The sequence below is a fragment of the Phallusia mammillata genome, chromosome 4 (genome assembly GCF_965637545.1).
Source record: "Phallusia mammillata chromosome 4, kaPhaMamm4.hap1.1, whole genome shotgun sequence".
Lineage (NCBI taxonomy): Eukaryota > Metazoa > Chordata > Ascidiacea > Phlebobranchia > Ascidiidae > Phallusia > Phallusia mammillata.
In genome coordinates this window covers 12,976,809-12,995,102 of record NC_137255.1, presented here as the reverse complement: position 1 = coordinate 12,995,102, position 18,294 = coordinate 12,976,809, and the positions used below count along the sequence as shown (strand labels likewise).

Sequence of the window (18,294 nt, the reverse complement as noted above, 5' to 3'; positions counted from 1 at the left end):
TAGGAGTGTTCAGCTGGGCTATGGCTACGTTTAAAAAAAAGAAAAAAAAAGTTCTAATCTCGCAAATAAATGTTAATAAACTGCAACACTTACCTCCAGAACAAGTTCCAAACCTTTAGAGTAGCTTGAAACAACCTTAACACTATTGTAACTGATCTCTGTAACTTGCACTTTCGGGAGAGTTGGCAATTTCGCTGTAATAGCATTTTTAGCAAAGTTATAGCCAGTGATTTATATATGTATCGTGGCTTTGGTACAGCAGTAGTGATAGTATAAACTAGTTTGGTAGCATGTGCAACATATGATGATTAACAGGTGGAGAACATCACATAACGGAGCTTGTAAGTCACCTGTGGTGATGTCAAATACTCTTGTTCCGGGATTTTCTGTGGATTCACAAACTACGTTTACTTTCACCTTGTAGGCAGTTGATGGAATAATCGTCTCTCCGCGAAAAACTTTCTAAAAGAAAGCAAACCAGACCAAATTGTATGTGTGGTGTATTTTAAATAGGGGGTATTGCGCTCACCGTTATACGTAGAGTAGGAATGAATTCCTCCGAAAAGAGCACTGCGTTTGGGTCATTGGAATTTACAATGCTGATTTCGTAAAAAACAATTCCGTTTGTAGAAGACGAATGAAGAGTAACGTTCACAAAATCGATACCCGATGTAAGGGTTGCATTGTAGACCAGTGAACATTCTGTACAATCAAATGTTGTGTAATCACAACGAACAAAATTTACCAACAAAAAAGAGACCTGTTGAAAATTTAAATGTGGCTGGAACGTCGCTTGCAATGTTGTTGCTTATAGAGTACAAGCGTGCGTTGTATTTCACTCCTGGTTCAAGATCAAGTATTTCGACCGCTGTGTTTTCGGTGTGAAATATTTTCTCGCCGACGTCAAGGGTAACCATGTACCTAAAAGTGAACGGAACATGGAATACAAATACAATAAAATGATTAGAGACTTACTCTTCTGCTGATAATACTGGACCCCAAGTGACAAGAACTTTTGTACCAGACACAGTGACGGATACATTTCGGGGGGCGTATGGCGGTGCTGAAAAGCACAAATCACACAGATTAAAAAAACAATCTAAACATTTATTACTTTTAACAAGTCAAAAATGTTGTTAATGATATTCGTAGCAGTAGACAACCATATATTTTTTACTAAACTTACGTTGCTTAAACGTAACATTTACGGGTGTGGTTACCCAACCGCCAGTTGTCCACACACGAACCAAATACCGATATGCTCCACGTAGAGGGGTCAAACGTATCCGATATTCCGATGCGGTTTTGTTTGGTTTAAAACTCAAAGATGCCACCACACTACGAACAGAATTGTTAAACTAAAAAATCTTTATGTTAATGTTGAATACATACATTTCTGGTCTGTCAGCTAAAGTTGCTGATAGATGGTACAAATCGACATCATCGCGAGCGCCAGTGATCCTAAGCAGTGCAGTATCGTCGCTAATCGATGTTACATTCATGACCAGCGGTCCTTCCGGCACTGGGGCAAAAAGAAAATGTTTTCGGGTGTGTACGTGACGAAAAAAATCAGGCAATAGTCTCACGTGTCAAGCCGACTACCCGAAGCGGAACAGAATTGGAATATTCCAAGTATTTTCCGCGAACGTCGAACACGTAAGTGGTATCGGGTCTGAGGTTTTCCAGCAAAGTTTCTGTTTCCTTAACTTTGGTTCTCTAAAAACAGAAGTCGTTTTTCTTTCTAACAATACACGTAATCGTGTATTTGCTGACTTTACCTGAACAACTGACAACTGTCCAAGAACGTAAACAGTAACGATGTAACTTGTGGCGTGCGGAACACTTGACCATGAAATCTATAAGTTAACAACCTTTGTTAGGTTATGGCATACTGCAATGATCAATTGTACTGTAGACAGGTACTGCATACACAAACTTACGCTTAGGGACGAAGTTGTCTCGTTAGTCACAGCTCCTGCAGCAGGTGCGGGCAAAGCAGCTTGATTTAAAAGGAAAACGCATGTTTATGTCAATCATTTGAAAATGCATGTTAGCCTGAATACTTACTGTACAACATTTCGTAATGGAAAGGAGCACTTTTTGCTGCTCCTACTAAAGTCCAAATAGTGATGTTAAATTTCCTTCCAGCCACAAACTGTTCAGAAACAATAACTTCCGCCAACTCCGGAACATTTGCATTAATCTGAATTCGCAATCGAAACTGTGAGAAGATGCTTACACACGCTTATGATCTATGACAATCGTTTAAAAAACCTCTTTTTCGTGAATAATTGAGCCGTCCAGTAGGTTTGTAACAAGCAAAATGTAAGTGTCGGGAGTGGGACCGTCATTTGGTTTAAGTTTTAAAACAACCTCAGGGGGACTAAGAGCTATCATCGTAACGCTCATTCCTGAAATTGCCTTTGGTTCTGCAAACGAAGACAGTATGAGATACATAATCGGTTGCGCAGAATGATGCGTTTAACAAATTTTTAATTGGGGTGAAAAACGCTACCCACTTGATGTTACAGGCAAGGCGTTGGTAAACGCACTTCGCACGTACACAGACTTCTCATAAGCAGCCACTCTAAACTCGTATGTTCTACCAGAATCTAATCCGAACAGAGTAAGTTCACTTCTTGTCGTTTCGTAGGTCAAGTTGCCGCCTGCCCCCAAGTTTTCTCCAGCAACGTTTATCACGTAACCCTGGAAATAAAATCTGGACCATCAACCCGCTGCTGTTTAAGTTGTTTAAACGCAATGTGCTTTTATTCTGCCACTAAATATAAAATGCGTGTAGTGAGTTACCCTAGAAATATGTGACCCTAGAAACTAATTTTTGTAGGTACCTTTGCTTCGGCGACTTCGTCCCATTCGACAGCGATGCTAGTTTCATTAACGAATCGCCGTGATAATCCGGCAGGTTTGCTTGGTGGTTGATTTGTGATGTTAAACCTAACCTGATCCGACGTTTTTGTACCACTTTGTGTCAGAATATAAACATAGTACCTACAAAACAAAACTTTGACTGCATAAGAATGCACTGGTTTCCAAATTGGCTCGATCCCTTGACATACTTGCCAATAGGGTTGGTCCTAAACACCGCGCTGTAGAATGACTTTTTCTCCGACGCGTTGACAAAGATCTGGCCGATTTCAGACGACGTGCTTCTGTCCGTAAGAATCACTATGTAAGACGACGAGCCGCCGTTAGCACGGGGAAAGGTAATGTTAAGTCCGTCCTTTAATGGCACGTCGTACATAGCATGTACAGCAACAGGGCCTGGAGGAATGAAATACATCAATACAGGGCATTCACCAAGTACACTAGGACGAAATGTTAACTGGTTAAACATTAAGTATCCTCATCATGACAGCCTGAAGTGTAAACTCCCCGTTGACTGCAAATCACCACGTTCTGGTTAAATTATTTACGGATTTGTTTTTAAAAACCATCCCATTGCCAATTGAACTTACGTGTCCAAAACTCAACTGGTTCCGACCAGTTTGAACTCAAACCTCTCACAGATTGAATGCGAGAAAAATATCGAGTTCCCGGACTAAGTCCGATCATCTCACGCTGATTGTACCTCACAACCACTTCAAAGCTTTTCGACGGATCGTCGGTGTAGCGCTTGACAGAAATTTGAGATATTTAGATATTTTAAGGGATTCTTTGGATTGCATTGTAAATGATTGTTATTGCTGGGTCAAAATATTACCTCTTACAGCAGTCCCAATTAAATTTGCATTAAAATATGTTTGATTTATAAGCTTGAATTTTTTTTATATTTTACTCATGATCGATGTCGATAATAACAACAATTCATTAAAACACTTTAAATGTCAATTTATTGAGTTTTACCTGCAGGCGATATTCGCTAACATCAGATATGTGCTTCCATCTTGCGTGGGCCACAGTTTCCGAGATTACCACGACTTTTAAGTCAGGAGGAGTGTAGATTACTGTAAAAGAATATCGGTTGCCTGCTTTGTTCTGTACAAACGTATCCTTAAATATGCGCGAAGTGCAATTATACTGCACTTTTTTTATTTAACGACAGGCCATACAAGCCAGTGCAACGGAACGCAATAGGATCATTTGTTCTTGGGTAGACTATTATTACCAGTGGTTGCAAACATTTTTTAATTTACAGTAGTTAAAACATTACAAGAAACATACCTGGACACACAAAGTTTTCTTGCATATAATTAAGCAATTTTTCGTTTATATTTGTTTTGTTTTGGCTGATTGCAGCAGCGCTCTGATTGGACGAAATTGGATCAGCCAACTCAAGGTTAAAATATACCCTTAACCACGTTTTCAAATTTTGACGTGCAGAATCCTGAAAGGAACGCAAAAAGGATTATAGATAGTTTAAATCAATTTGCAAAAATTTGTTATATTTTGGTCGACTCTCTTCTTACCCCAACTGTAAGAGCATAAAACATTGCTTTTTTAAACTTTAGGTTCCCCGCGGCTTCAATGTATTCGTCGGTCGGAGAATGAGCGAGCATAATAACCACTTGCAATCCCGCGTCTATCCGATTTCCAGCACTTGGTACCGCGATGTCGGTGTTTATTCTTTCGAAAGCTAAACAGATGTTTTGAATAAAATAATCAAACTATATTGTAGATAAGGTATATTCCCCTAGATGTGTGTTTTGCTCCAAATGCCTGAACTTTTAATATACATGTTCTATTTGGTAAAGGAAACAACTAACCGCTTCCGAGCAGGACGTCGAAAGAAGATGGTTTGTACTCAAGTCTGTCGAGCTTCTCCAAAAGAGATCGTTTGTCATTTCCTTCGATTAAAGTAATCACGTCCTGAGATCTTTGATCAAATGGAAGCACTGCAACCTGAACATACCCAAAAAACGATCAGAATATCACCAAAAACACATTTGCACATATTATTTCAAATTGGATTGGCTTTAAAATGTTTTGCTCGTTAAAATTACATGTGTTAACTTATGTTGCTCTGGTTTATAATTCGGAACTCAATTTATATTGTTTATCGGCTACACAATTTGGTGAGAAAAAACGTTTAGCTCAAAATAAAACGTAACAGTTTTTGTTCGAAACTATTCCAGAGCTTAAAAAAACGCAAAACGTACCCTTATTGCATTGTCTCCAATCGCACTAGCCTCGACAAAATTGCGGACAACATCAATAAATTGTAGGTATAAATCGTTGGTGACCCCAGTACTTGTGTCAATAGCAAAGACCACGTCGGTTTTCGTGCTGTTGGTGGTGCAGTAATTTACTGAAAAAACACAAAAAATGTTAAAATTAAAAAGTGTGAATTATTCGAAAATTAGATGCATGAATAAACGTTTTTTAGGTATATATGATCAAGAACGAAACTTTACGATTACGTAAAAAACAAACTGAAGCAGAGAAACGATATGAACCTGGGCAAACCGATTGTGCTAGATGTGAAGCCATCTCAGAAAGAACCTGCTGAAAACTGGTGAGGTGGAAAACTTCACCCATGCCACCAGCAATATTCTGTAATTCTGTTTCTTGGACATGCGGAGATATTCCCACCACGATAACGTTATCAGCAACCTAATAATTGAAAAGTTTGGTTTTGTCGTATATGTCAAAAACTGCCATACGGTTTGGTGACAAATACGACTGTCAAAAAACGGACGCATTTCCTCAACAAGACTTAAAATGAAATGCCTACAGCATGTTTATGTTATCAGTACGCGTGCCAACGTTGATAGATTATATTCTTCAACCAGAAATGATACCAGCATATTGTTTTAAACTCCACATAAACTGCACAGCGTTACAAAAATGCTTCTTATGTGTGTACGAAAGAAAAGCGACATTTCGTGCCAAAAATTGTGGCAGCGCGTTGTATAATCTTAAGACATCAAGAATATTATGTTACCAACATTTCCTCGAAAAGTGATTCACACCATGTACGTGCTAAAATTACGTTAACATAACCCGCACCGAATGTATGGCGGCAGCACCGTCTGTGACATTATCAGCACTACGTCCGTCGGTGATCACAATCACATGGAGCTCTTTGTCCGGTCTTCGACCTTTCTGTTCCGTCAGGGCGAAATCGGCAACATATTGGAGGGCTGTTAAAATACATTTCATTTGTTTCTCAATGCGAACTGCGAGGCGGAACATTTGAACATGTAAGATAAGAAAGAGGAAAGATTGTTTACCATGACCGGTCCGTGTTCCAAACCCAGCATGATCGATATTTGTAATTGCTGCGATAACATCGTCAGTCGTTTCGTACGTGTTTAAGTCGAAGATAATGTCCACATTTCTCGAATAGCGAGCAAAACCAATCTAAAAAAAATTATTAAATAACTTTACTATATAATGGCATTCGACGGCAGACAAACATTGAAAATTCGTAGTTGGACACAATTTTACGATGCAAAAAATCACATTAGGTCGGCCTAATAAGGAATCCCATTCCCATATGTGTGTATCGGTTACCTGTGTTCGTTGGGGGCCAACTTCCATTCCTTTAATTAACTGTATAAGAGACTGTATAATGTCATCAAAATTTTCCTGCAGTATGCTTGAGCTGCTCTCCATTAAAATGTAAATGTCGGCGAACACACGTCGGCATTGGGGAGCGATATATTCTTGAGCCTGGGAAAAAGTGAAACGCGTATGAAAAGGCATCAATATTGCGCAATATTGTGGTCGCATTTATGATTTCATTATAGCGTGAATGTGCGTCATTTCAACTCTATGGCGCTAATTCGAGAATAATAACATTAATATTACGTAGTCCTTAATAATAATGTTACCTATACGTATATAGTCCACACCCGGAGGTTAGTTTAATGACCATGTGGATTTTAACAAAGAAACGGCGCATGAAGTCAGACGGCAATGAGTGGGAACACAGGGCAAATTTAATACAAAAGTACACAACAGTAAGATCTAACAATAAAGAAATTTTAATTTCGAATTCAATGGTCCAAAACCTTAAAGAAATGGTTTTGGAAAGACAACTAACTTGAGTTGAAGATGTGGTCGCCTCTGCGTCATTTTGATAACTTGGTCGGCACTCGGTGGAATCACCTGATGATACTTCATAGTATCCACTCGAACAATGACAAGTGTAACCACCAGGAATGTTAAGACATTCAGCAAAAGCAGGACAATTCTCGGTGGACATGCACTCATTGCACTCTGTTATAAAGAAATCACATTATTCTGTATAATACTTCCTATTTTTGCAGGGTGATTTTATATGTTTGTAGGCCGTTAAGCCACAGAAGCATAATTTATCCCAACTCGTAGCGTAAAAATAATAGTCGGTATCGAAACGATAGACATAGATTTGTTGCATTACAAAGACAGAATCCAATCCTAATCCTACCTTTAAAAACAATGCTGTTCTCCCGAAGTGTAGACAAAATAGGATCGATGAGGGAAGCTTTTTGTACAGCCTCTTCAAGTTGAATTTTCCAGCTATTCAGATCCTCTTCACCTACAATTACATTGTATTGCCGTTTTGGTTTTAAACTGGTAAAAAGAAATAAAGGTGACCCATACCGAGGGTGGCGTTCGGAGTATCCACATAAACATTTACCGACGTCATGGTTGCATCATCGAACTCTGTTATGGTTGTGTTCCTTATGGCAATGTTGGCGTCGGAAAGGAAGTTTTTCAAAAACACTGAATAAAGCTAAAAAGAAAATCGAAATAATATAATCTCTTTCAAAATACGAAACTAATTTGTTTGTTTGAGTCCCAGAAAAAAGATGACAAATTGTTTGTGTGACTTTTACAAGACCTATTCGATTTAAATTAAAAAACTTTAAATTGCAACGTTTATACTTAGTAGACGAAAAGTAGGAAGCAAATAAGTAGAAAACGGCGAAAAACAGCAAGAAAGCAGAAACTTGTAGCACCTATCGCAAGTGGTTATAACCACATGCCAACACTTACCATCCTCTGCGCCTCATTGGCCATCATTGCTTGCTGCAGGCCATCGTGATTCCATGCTTGCTCCAAAACATAACTGCCATGAAAGCAAGCACCGTCTGCAATGTTTGCGTAAAATGTAAAAAAAAACTGTCAATTACGGAATATGTTTTGTTTTTGATACTCACCAGGTAAACTGGAATCGACAGCAGTTACATCGGACCCTGATCCTGAGGATAATAAAATAACCAGGTTGAAAGCAATTACCACAGGTAGGTGGCAGTTAATACATGGGCAATTGTGATGCGGCTAATGTGTGATGATACGTCGGCGGGCAGACTGTACCAAAGGTGCATTACGGACAATTACCTGTTGTGTTTCCGACCACTGTAGCTGAAAATTGGCCAGCGCCGATTCCGTTGACCGCTGCTACTTGCACGTTGTAGGATGCTGAGGACCTAAGACCGACTATTGTAGCAGTAAATTCTGTGTGAGTAACCTGAATAGCAACGTGTTGGTCAGATCAGTATGTATTGCAGAAATATCGTGTCTGACTTACCAACACATAATACACTTCACCACAACCCTCAGTCTGTCCGTTGCTGTCACAGCTTTTGTTGGTTTCGCTGTATTTCAACACATAGCTTCTGATTTGTCCTCTTGGAAACGAGGGAGAACTCCAAAATACTTTCAAAGCGTTTGATGTCGATTCAATGACTGCAACGTTCAGTGGCGGCGACGATACTGGTGTAAACGTTTTTTGAGTAAGTTGTCAGTCACAAGCCTAATGCCAAAAAAAAGTAATACCTCCGTCGGAAGTTTTCCTTTCGCACCACTCTACGGCATTGTAAGTTCCGCCGCTATTATGAACAATTCTTACAGCTGCTCTGTAATTAGTTGCAGGCTTAAGATCTTTTAAATTGTATCGCATAGTGTCTCTTCCCACTGCCAAGTATTCCAACGACGGTACGTCGCCCTGCGTGGTGGTAAATTATGGTCATTTAAAATCGCGTCCATTAATCAATACTCACCATTCCCTGTAAACTGTCAAGTTTTTCGCTGTAGGTGTCGAAATTTTGGTAGTAGGTGCTTAGTTCGTTACGCAGTGTGCTGTCCAGTTGCGCGGCGTGCACCCAGGTTAAAATGTACTGTGAAAAATAAAAGTATATTATGATGAAAAAGCTGACACTAATGCAATCGCAATTTTTTGTTAATTTACCTGGGATATTACAGGAGAGTTGCTCCACAATTTTGTTACGTTCCATTCCAATGTGATCGAACCTTTTACTGTTTCTTCGCATTTAAATCCGGTAAACTCAACAAACGCTAAAATGCGAAAATGCATTAACATTTATATGGACGTGATAAAAAAAATGGTCAGTTTATACTTACGATTACATGCCCATCCAGAACCGATGAAATAATCATTACACGTACATGTGTAGGAGCCAGGCGTGTTAATACAAGTTGCATTTCCATCGCATGGTTTATCGACACATTCATCTATATCTACAAACCGTAAATAAATAGTATATAAATAACTTTCATTTTCCATCTGCCGCAGTTAAAATAACCTTTGCTGATAGACACAAGCAAAAATGACTAACTACGCGGCAAAAATGTCAATATTTTTAGATTAATAAGTTAAATATTTAACACACACCTTGACATACTGGTGACGGTGCATCAAATACGTAAGTAGACTGACAAGTAATCACTGCGTTACCGACCAATCGAAAACCCTGGTTACATTCAAACCGAACTTGATTCCCCACCGACACGTTCCCGCCAAAAGCGACGCCATTTTCAATCACTCCGGAGTGGATACATCGAACTGCGCAGCCAAAACACGATGCAATTGATGGAATATTTAGTTTAGATTGTTGTGAGCTACAGTGTTTCTGTTCGATTCTGCTATTAACGTCGGCAAAGTGTAAATATTTAACAAATGATTCGAAAAACCGTATAAACAACTAACTTTCTTTGCTTTCTTGCCCTGGGCAAAATATCCAGAGAAGGTGGTTGTGACTTGTGATCGTTATAAGTGCAAGCAAAACTACTCTGGTCTAACTTAAAACTCTACTGTACATGACAATTAATACAGTTTTTTTGCAATTGCAAAAAAAACTATAGGTTCGGCCAAAGCAAAACGAAGTGGTTTCATTCTTTTTCAGTTCTTTAAAAGTACAGTATTCCATGCGCAGATATAAATTTATGCGAAATAGATATAGTTTGAATATAACCTCCGAAATCACTTAAATGTAACCTCCGAAATCACTAAAACAAAAAAGCACAAAGAAATCTCAGAAAGCAAAAAAATACCTTGTGGTACAGACGAGCGGTCTTCATTGATGAAGCGACGAGCCGGTGCAATTAGTATAAAAGTGCAATGGTTAGTTTAAGGTAGCAATAATAAAGACAGTTTATCGCTTTTACACAAAGCAGTGTCCAAACAAAAGTTGTTTTTGTTTCATGCATTCGAAAGTGATAACTACGTCATTGCTTGAAGATATTAGTGAACAAGAAATATTGACGCTTATTGCATCACAATAAGCAACCTTGTTTCATTCAAGCAAGGCTGAAGTGTTGGTTTGGTACTAAACTACGTTTAACTACTTGTATTGTACGTGTCTAAAACAAGCTACGAGACTACATACTATGTTTTAAACCGAAAATACACCCAATTTGTGATCAGTTTGCATAACGCATGTATGCATAGGCGCCGAGTTTTGCAAAAATGCAAGGTGGCGGACTTGAAATATGACGTCATTTTATGTGACGTCACCAATGCGTGCCACCACATGAGCTCAAAGCTCAACAAACTTCCCATAGAATGCAACGTTTGTGAAAATCATAAAAAAGAAATTTTTGAAATAATAATTATTTGGAACACTTTGCTGTGTAACATTGGTTTAGCAGCGTTTAAAAAAATGTTTTGTCATGTTGTTTTTGCTTTGTATCACCTAAAATAACCATTTATTACAGCACAATCGAATTGTACACAATAATGGCTAAACATTCACTGGCAACAATTGTGTGTTTGACCTCATAAACAAGGCACTATAATCGAAACAGGTTGCAGTTTTTTGCTGCTTTTTCGCCAGCACGCTTGTTAAAAAGCAAAATCGTTTTTTCTCAGATTTTACAATTTTTCGTACGATACCGCTACAAACAAACCAAAATATCCACGGTGGCCGCCACCGTGCTTTACAAACCCAAGGTGGCGGCGCCACCCCGCCACCGCCCACTCGGCGCCTATGCATGTATGTATGCAAAAGAATAAGATCGCTTACCTTCGCAAAGAATACCGTCGCCAAACATTCCCGATGGGCAAGAATCACAGGTAAATCCTACGCCCGGTGCCTTGACATCGAAACAGCGAACCCCAGGAAAGCATGGGTTTCCACGGCAGCCATCCTTATCGTCAATACATAAACCTCCCTCCCACGCAGGCGTGCATTCACAGTCGACGAGCTAAAAAGTCAACCCGCGTTGAGAGAACGGCGATAAGGGCTTGTGTGACGTAATAATAGCCTTTTACACTGATGCAGTTCACCGCGTATTTGGTGCTTGCGGCAGTGGTTTTGCAGTTTCACAGATGTTGTAGTATCGAGGTGGTTACACGTTACGTGGACGACATCCACAAACAGTACTATGGATGGATTATGCGAAGGCTGACTTAACGACAAGCAGGATACTTTTTCCCTTCATTAAGGAAACATGCGAGTCCATGGAATGAAGTACGGTCTAACAATTGTAGGGAGAGGGGCAGAATTTTAACTAAATAACAGGTGTTTGTGGTTGGACATATTTGCAAAATATACTCACAAACAGTCTTCCAGTGCTTATGTTAACGTTTTCGTACACGCATCTCCCCCCGTTTTTGCAGCCGCAGATTTGCCACTCCGGCCACCATTCACTACGTCCTCCTCGGCCGTCGGTGACAACAAAGGCAATTCTGACCAGCGAGGAGAGATACATTACAAATTCATCAGTTGTAGGCATAAAAGTAAAGTAACCTCCTGTAAACAAAAAATAGACAAGTTTTAACAACACCATACCTCAATATGGTGTTGTTCTGGCGACCGATTATTATTATTTTTAATGCGATAATTGATACTGGATTTTTGGATTTATTAGATTTCTTGGGTGGGTAAAATCGTGAGGCAGATAAACAATTTATGTAATCGTAACATGCCATTGTAACAATGATAAAGTTCATCTACTATGCTAAAGGCGTTTCAGACGCAAAATTAGTAAAAAAGGGCAAGCTGAAGTAATCGTACCGGACAAACGAATTTCGAAAATTCGCCGTAGGCTGCAAACAAAATGGATTTACAAACCGCTATGTTTACCGTCTTGTAGACATAAGTTGCCTGACGTGTAAATCAATGGCGTGCTCAGTAAACCATGTATAAAAAGTATTTAACTATTCTGTACCAAAGTTTCTCACATCGACAAACCGTCCGAAAAGCCTGCTTTGGACAGAGTTCAAAAAAGTCAAATCCAAACAAAAATAATTAATTTTAATGTGAAGATATTAAACCCATGACTTTATTGCGCTCACAGACAATTTTAAAACCACGCACCGAAACAAAATTTTAGCAGCAGACAATACCTGTTTATTTTCTAGTAAATGATATTTATTTTGCTGTTGAGTTCAATTTTGCATGTATTAGTGACCCGTAGCAGTGGTGAGCCGTTACGCGTTACTAATGATCACATTTCTTTACAAGTTATTTGCTACTAGGGAAATGTCGCATTACTTTTAGTAACGACATGAAAATATAGCAGAAAAAAAGAGTTCATTTTCTTTTAAAAGATCGAAATGTTAGGTTGACAGTCCGATGTTGGTGTAGGTCACAGTGCCACACCCGACCTTACCACGCAACGTAATTAGGTCCGCTAAAGGATATATATTAAGTGAGAAAACCGGACTGTGCAACCCGCCATTAGTACGCTTTGCGTCAAATTTGTATCTACCTGGTAATTTCTCGCACTGCTTGTATCACACATGAAACTGTATGCGCGATACGAGAAACAACTAGAAATGGTATCAAAAAAGAATATTACAAACAAGTGACAAAAAACGATCGCAAGAATGACGTATTACTTTGCTCTCTCAGTACTTGGAGCACATCTAAACACACCGGTAATTATAGTCGTAAACAGCAATTAGTGTCTGGCGATCGACGTGCAGAAGCGTTTACGTAATGTCGGGTCTCCAAGCGTGCATCAAAAATTGACACAACTTGTAAGATATAGGTAAAGTCAATATCAAGTTTTTAGAAGGTGCTGAGTGGTATTTGTCTTGTCAGATCAAACTATGCCAACTCGTGAATTTAAGTTGTACATAGTCCTTACCTGGACGAATGGAGGCTCCCTCAACTTCATGCAACAACGACAATTGCAATGGATCACCATCTAGATCTTGTACAGTCACATAAACCTCAGTCACCTCGCCAACAGCAACATGAATGCTGATAGGTCCGGTAAAAAAAGGATCATTGTTTCCTGTTGACGGTAAAGATTGCTAAATTACATCTGTCTGTTTGCTGCATATCTAAGTCGTTATAAAAGAGGTTTTGGAAAACATAGTTATTCCGACCCACTTACCTGTGTTGTCAGATGTGTCAGTTTGACGTCTTGATCTTGGTTTGGGCAAGTTGTCGGCAAAGTGTTCAAAAACCTTGCTAATTTTGCCGCCTTTTAACAATTCGTCAATCTGAACCAGCATCTTTTCTCTGATTGGACTTTCGAGATGTTTCCACTCGTGATGGCTGTCTATCCTGGCGTCGATTTTTGCAGTGCATCTGTAAAACTCCCCTGCATGGGTACTTTCACTGTGATTGTAGCTAGCAAATCTAATCGCATCACCGGTATCCAATTGTGCCATTACGATAAATCCCAAAAAGATACAACCAATTGACAAGGAGCTTTGCTTCCACTTGCACTTCTTCAGATGTGTAACATCTGACCGCTTCGCCATGGTGACCTTAATTAAGGTCGTTGGGTGGATAATATACTTTTCTTTTTCGTTTGATGTGAAAATCAACGCAAGAAAATAATCGCTTAAATCTGTTTGAATACCACCTGATGACAACAAAACGAATAAAAATAACTAACTGCATTCTGTGAGAAACTCTCTTCGTTTAAATCCATTCACTGTGAACATTTACCTAATGTTAGTTTTTTGAAGTTCGGTTATAAACAAACACTGCGAACTCATTTAATTTAAAGTAAAGAAACCTCATTAAATAAAACTTGCTTTTTGAATATTTCTTTGGAACAAAAACAAAAATCCTACAATTTTGGATGCTCTCAACAATACTGTTTAAATCTGGCGTAAGAAATAGAATCCGAGAGTTTGGTGGTGTCGTAATAAGAAAGAAAAAGGGACTTTTGCCGGAGGCAGTTCATTGGTCAACGCCAGACATTGGTTTTGTCAGGATTGTGACGAACGGGCGTCGGTCGAGTTCATTGTGTTACTACACTATTGGAACTTCGGAACAACGTGTGCAGTTTAGTGAAGCTTATGCGAATATCCACAAACAAAATGTTTACAAAGCACCGTTGCTAATTCCTATGGAAATAATTTTCATAGCACATAGATTTTGAATCCGCCCCAATCACATTGTGATACAAAAACCATTAAAATTACATTTAAAATATAAAACAATAAAAACTAAATTATCATGAAAAATACCAGGTTACTAATCTTATCTGGTTTGTGTAATCAGTATCTCAATTTTCTTATAGCGATGAAGAAATTTGGAGCGTTCAAGTGCTTAGTAATAATGCGGATACCATTATATAGGTGTCGACATATAGATGCGGACAAGAAAAAGGTTATTACACCAACGTCATGAGCCCACGGGCGCCAAAACGTCAAGCGATAAATGTTAAATCGATTAGTTTATGAGAGAAATCTCAACTGTTCCCTAGTATTTAGACATGGTGACATTGCGTTAAACCCACAAACAGCCTAGAAATGTATAACGTGGCCGACGAGAGCGCGATTGAAATTCCAGGTAATTTTTGTACAAAATTGCCGACTGTTGGTGCCGGTAAAGCAAACCATATTAGCCATTACGTTATACCACAACAGCGGGCGATTAAAGGTGGCAACACAATGCCTCTAGGCGCCCGAATAATTGCAAAGCGTAAAAACTGATGTGAAAGTACGACTTCATGCCTGTAAATAAATGTGAAATTGCTAATTAACATATGTGTGAAAAAAATTGAAAAATGCTAATTGGTGCATCATATTACAGACAGCATTCAAATGTTTGTTTGACCACTCTGTACGATTTGTGTAATTGAAGTAACGCTTTAATGGATTTTGATTTTTGACAAAACACACACAGACTGTAGTGCATCGACACAACTTCTACAACGGTGGTATGTGTTCGTTAAAACCTTTTCTTCATTGTTTTTATGCCACACAGACAACGGACTTGCGGTTAAATGTAAGGATTTCGACCAATGGATGTGAAATGTTTTTACAGATCAAGCCAAACAAAGGACCGGCCTATTATTCCAAGAGCGTATTCCTCAAATAATAGTAGTACAGTTCGGAGCGCACTCGTGTAGCCTATGTGCAAAACTGTGTTGAAAGTTTCTATCAGTCGACATTTTATCAAGATGGCCGTGGGCACACGAAATTTTGATAGAGCTTTAAAGGTCAACGTAGGCATTGAAAAGCTGTTACGCGCTGAATTGATCAGAATACGGTACAAACGGCAAAAAGTTATGCGTCAAATTAAACATGCTCAAATGGAACTCAAATCAGAAATAACCACACGAAAAAATGAAAGATTTCAAGTGAAAATCGAAGAACAAGAATTGCACGATGATATCGATGTTGTGTGTAAGTATTTTCTACTCCAACAGTTTAATCAATAATACGAAACGAATTAACAACAGTTTAGTGAAAAAATAAATGTTTAACTTTTCTGTTTTAAAAAGTGAATTTTTGTTTACCCATGTATCGATTTCTTTTGCTTTATTTGACACTCAGTTATGTTTAGTGAAGTCTTTTGAAAAGACAATGCAAGACGGAACGAACAAAATGAAAGACGGGAAATTTGAGGCTAAAGATCCCAAGCCGATGGACAAACACAGTATTCATCGTTCTGTTGAAGTAAATGAAGGTTTCTCGATTAATGAAGATTCGTCAGACTCGATTTCCTCTGCATCGAGCGACGAAAATGTTGACTATAATCCATCAGTTCAACAAAGGACCAATGGAAACGGTAACTACTCACCGTCGATACCAATAGAATCCGAACTATCAAGTAGTGTTGACAATTGGACCGAGCAAATGGCCTTACGCACCGACAAAGAAGTCAGTATACACATGCCGTTCAGGACAATAGCACCTCCAGCCTCCTATGAAAAAGTAAATCCCGTAACAAGAATGTACACTGCAGACATGAGAAGGTTTTCGCAGAAATCTGATAGTCAGAAAAGAAAAGATTTGTCGCAGAGTACAGCAGCATTGCATATGGGAAAGTATCACTTAAATACTTTCGCAAGCACCAATTTTGCGGCATCAAAAAAACAGGCAACTAGCAGTATTGGTAATCAGAGTTTGATGCTTGCTGCGTGTCGTGCTTCACTTGCACCTGGACAGGCCAATATGGAAAAACAACGGGCTTCAATAATCCACCGAAGTTCGTGCAACAAATCAAAAACTGCTTATTTTAATCGTCAGATGTTTCCATTTGTGCAAGATTCTGTACCAGGACAGGAAATGTATTGTGGCAAAAGTACGGCATTTTCGAGCGCAGATTTCGTCTTCACCAAAAGGTAATGTGACGCAAAACAATGTAAGTGTGTTTGACAGCCGCATGGTTATGTAACAAAGGCCGCGAGTGCACCGGAACCGTTTGTTTATAAAACATAATTTTTCTCATAAAATATCTCACCTACTGGCGCCTGAAGGTACAAGGAAAGGTTGACTCCAACCGTTGGAGTCTAACTTGACTTACAGATTTAACATAACCACTTCATCCTCAAAAGTTTAAGACGTCACCAGGTAGACCAAAGGTAATGCCCGCCCAAAAAAAATGAAAATGCATTTTATTGGTACAACAAATAGTAGGCTAATTTATACGCCAACTTGTACACAGTCATAACATATTGGCCATGTAAAAATGCGTGTGCAGTAATAAAGAAAAAAAGGCCATGTAAAAAGAGAAGAAATTGTTTCAGACTTGGCGTTCGTCCAACCACGGCTTCACCAAAGAGCACTTCTGTCCACAGGGTAAGGGATATGCTTCATCGACCGACCACTGCCGTCGGATTCTCTGCTAACTACAACAAATATCAACATATAGGTTTGTTTTTTTGTTTTTTTGAAAAAAACTAAGCGAAACTAATAATTCCACTATCACAAAAAAGAACATCGTTTGTCAATAGTTTCAATCTGGTAAATTTTAGCATAGTGCGTACAATGTTGAAGCATGCAACAGATTAATTTATTGTTGTTGATTAATCTACTTTTGTACGCATTCATCCCAGCGCAAGACGCGCCAATCAAACGCAATCTTCAATCAGCAGTGGAAACGAACCAAACGAAAGCTGCACCAAGGCCGAGAAGGGCGTTGTCTAACTATGGAAAACACAAACCTAGCCGTCGAAGTGAAGTTAACCAAACAGACAATCTGCAGGAAAACAACATTCGTATGCAGCTTAAGCTTCGTCAGCAACAAACCGAAAACGATGCAATTTCTCGTAGAGTTTGGCGGTTTATCGGTAAACGCCCTTTGGGCTTAAATGCTGAATAAATCAAACAGGCGATAAAAAAACTTTTTTTACAAAAAACGTATAGTGTGCATAAGTGCAAACAAGGCAATAATCAATTCATATGTGCAATTTGTAGACATTAAACCAGCTACGGGAATTGGCATGTCACAATTGGACAAATACAAATACATACAAGCATGTATATTTGTGCCACGAAGTGAAATTGTAACGTAAATATGGTTGAGTTTGGATTCAGAGTCGGGTTTACTTATCCCTTTGTTTTAAACTAGAACCCGAAACCGAACGTCCACGTCTGACTTGCAGCAAGTGTGGGGTAAATCAGTGCTTCTCAACCTTTTCCAGCTCACGACCAACTTTAAAAAAACCGTTTAAATTAAGCGGACCACCGTTTAATATTGCCACAAAACCACAATGGAAAAAGAATTAAAGTTAAGTAAGAAACATAGCAAGCGCACAAGCAATGCTTCTGTTAATGCGAAACAGGTGGGTCGCGGCTCACTGGTTGGGAAGCGCTGGGGTAAATGATTTCTTTATCCTAAAAAGTCAGCAAAAGATAAACCTTTCTTGCAAGTTGTTATAGGCTACGACAAACACAAAAGCCTG

At 39.0% G+C, this 18,294-nt stretch overlaps 2 protein-coding genes across 2 annotated transcripts; one reads left to right on the top strand and one right to left on the bottom strand.

Annotated features, from left to right (window-relative positions):
- Nucleotides 1–483: 483 nt before the first annotated feature.
- LOC145224633 (uncharacterized) lies at nucleotides 484–14,007 on the bottom strand. Its single transcript, XM_080091171.1, has 40 exons — nucleotides 13,537–14,007; nucleotides 13,285–13,434; nucleotides 11,749–11,942; nucleotides 11,214–11,394; nucleotides 10,243–10,263; nucleotides 9,584–9,754; nucleotides 9,313–9,429; nucleotides 9,140–9,246; nucleotides 8,952–9,068; nucleotides 8,728–8,896; nucleotides 8,480–8,664; nucleotides 8,290–8,419; nucleotides 8,109–8,150; nucleotides 7,945–8,039; nucleotides 7,549–7,681; nucleotides 7,373–7,483; nucleotides 7,007–7,182; nucleotides 6,475–6,633; nucleotides 6,192–6,321; nucleotides 5,968–6,101; nucleotides 5,415–5,571; nucleotides 5,118–5,266; nucleotides 4,725–4,860; nucleotides 4,428–4,594; nucleotides 4,183–4,345; nucleotides 3,865–3,965; nucleotides 3,477–3,633; nucleotides 3,078–3,282; nucleotides 2,850–3,009; nucleotides 2,520–2,706; nucleotides 2,275–2,429; nucleotides 2,068–2,203; nucleotides 1,941–1,999; nucleotides 1,779–1,856; nucleotides 1,587–1,716; nucleotides 1,393–1,522; nucleotides 1,187–1,338; nucleotides 976–1,063; nucleotides 761–921; nucleotides 484–702 (listed from the first exon to the last, which is right to left on the bottom strand). Exons 1-40 carry the CDS (start codon nucleotides 13,907–13,909, stop codon nucleotides 506–508), a joined length of 5,763 nt encoding a protein of 1,920 aa, XP_079947297.1. The 5' UTR covers nucleotides 13,910–14,007; the 3' UTR covers nucleotides 484–505.
- A 1,894-nt stretch (nucleotides 14,008–15,901) lies between these two features.
- LOC145224531 (uncharacterized) lies at nucleotides 15,902–18,102 on the top strand. Its single transcript, XM_080091053.1, has 3 exons — nucleotides 15,902–16,731; nucleotides 17,137–17,261; nucleotides 17,446–18,102. Exons 1-3 carry the CDS (start codon nucleotides 15,971–15,973, stop codon nucleotides 17,709–17,711), a joined length of 1,152 nt encoding a protein of 383 aa, XP_079947179.1. The 5' UTR covers nucleotides 15,902–15,970; the 3' UTR covers nucleotides 17,712–18,102.
- Nucleotides 18,103–18,294: the final 192 nt, after the last annotated feature.

Coding starts and splice junctions, on each gene's coding strand:
- LOC145224633 (XM_080091171.1), bottom strand. CDS start 13,909: ATGGCGAAGCGGTCAGATGTTACACATCTGAAGAAGTGCAAGTGGAAG. Junction 7,183..7,372: donor GAACAGCATTGTTTTTAAAG/GTAGGATTAGGA, acceptor TCTTTATAACAG/AGTGCAATGAGTGCATGTCC. Junction 1,064..1,186: donor AAATGTTACGTTTAAGCAAC/GTAAGTTTAGTA, acceptor TGTGCTTTTCAG/CACCGCCATACGCCCCCCGA.
- LOC145224531 (XM_080091053.1), top strand. CDS start 15,971: ATGCAAGACGGAACGAACAAAATGAAAGACGGGAAATTTGAGGCTAAA. Junction 16,732..17,136: donor GATTTCGTCTTCACCAAAAG/GTAATGTGACGC, acceptor AAATTGTTTCAG/ACTTGGCGTTCGTCCAACCA. Junction 17,262..17,445: donor CAACAAATATCAACATATAG/GTTTGTTTTTTT, acceptor CATTCATCCCAG/CGCAAGACGCGCCAATCAAA.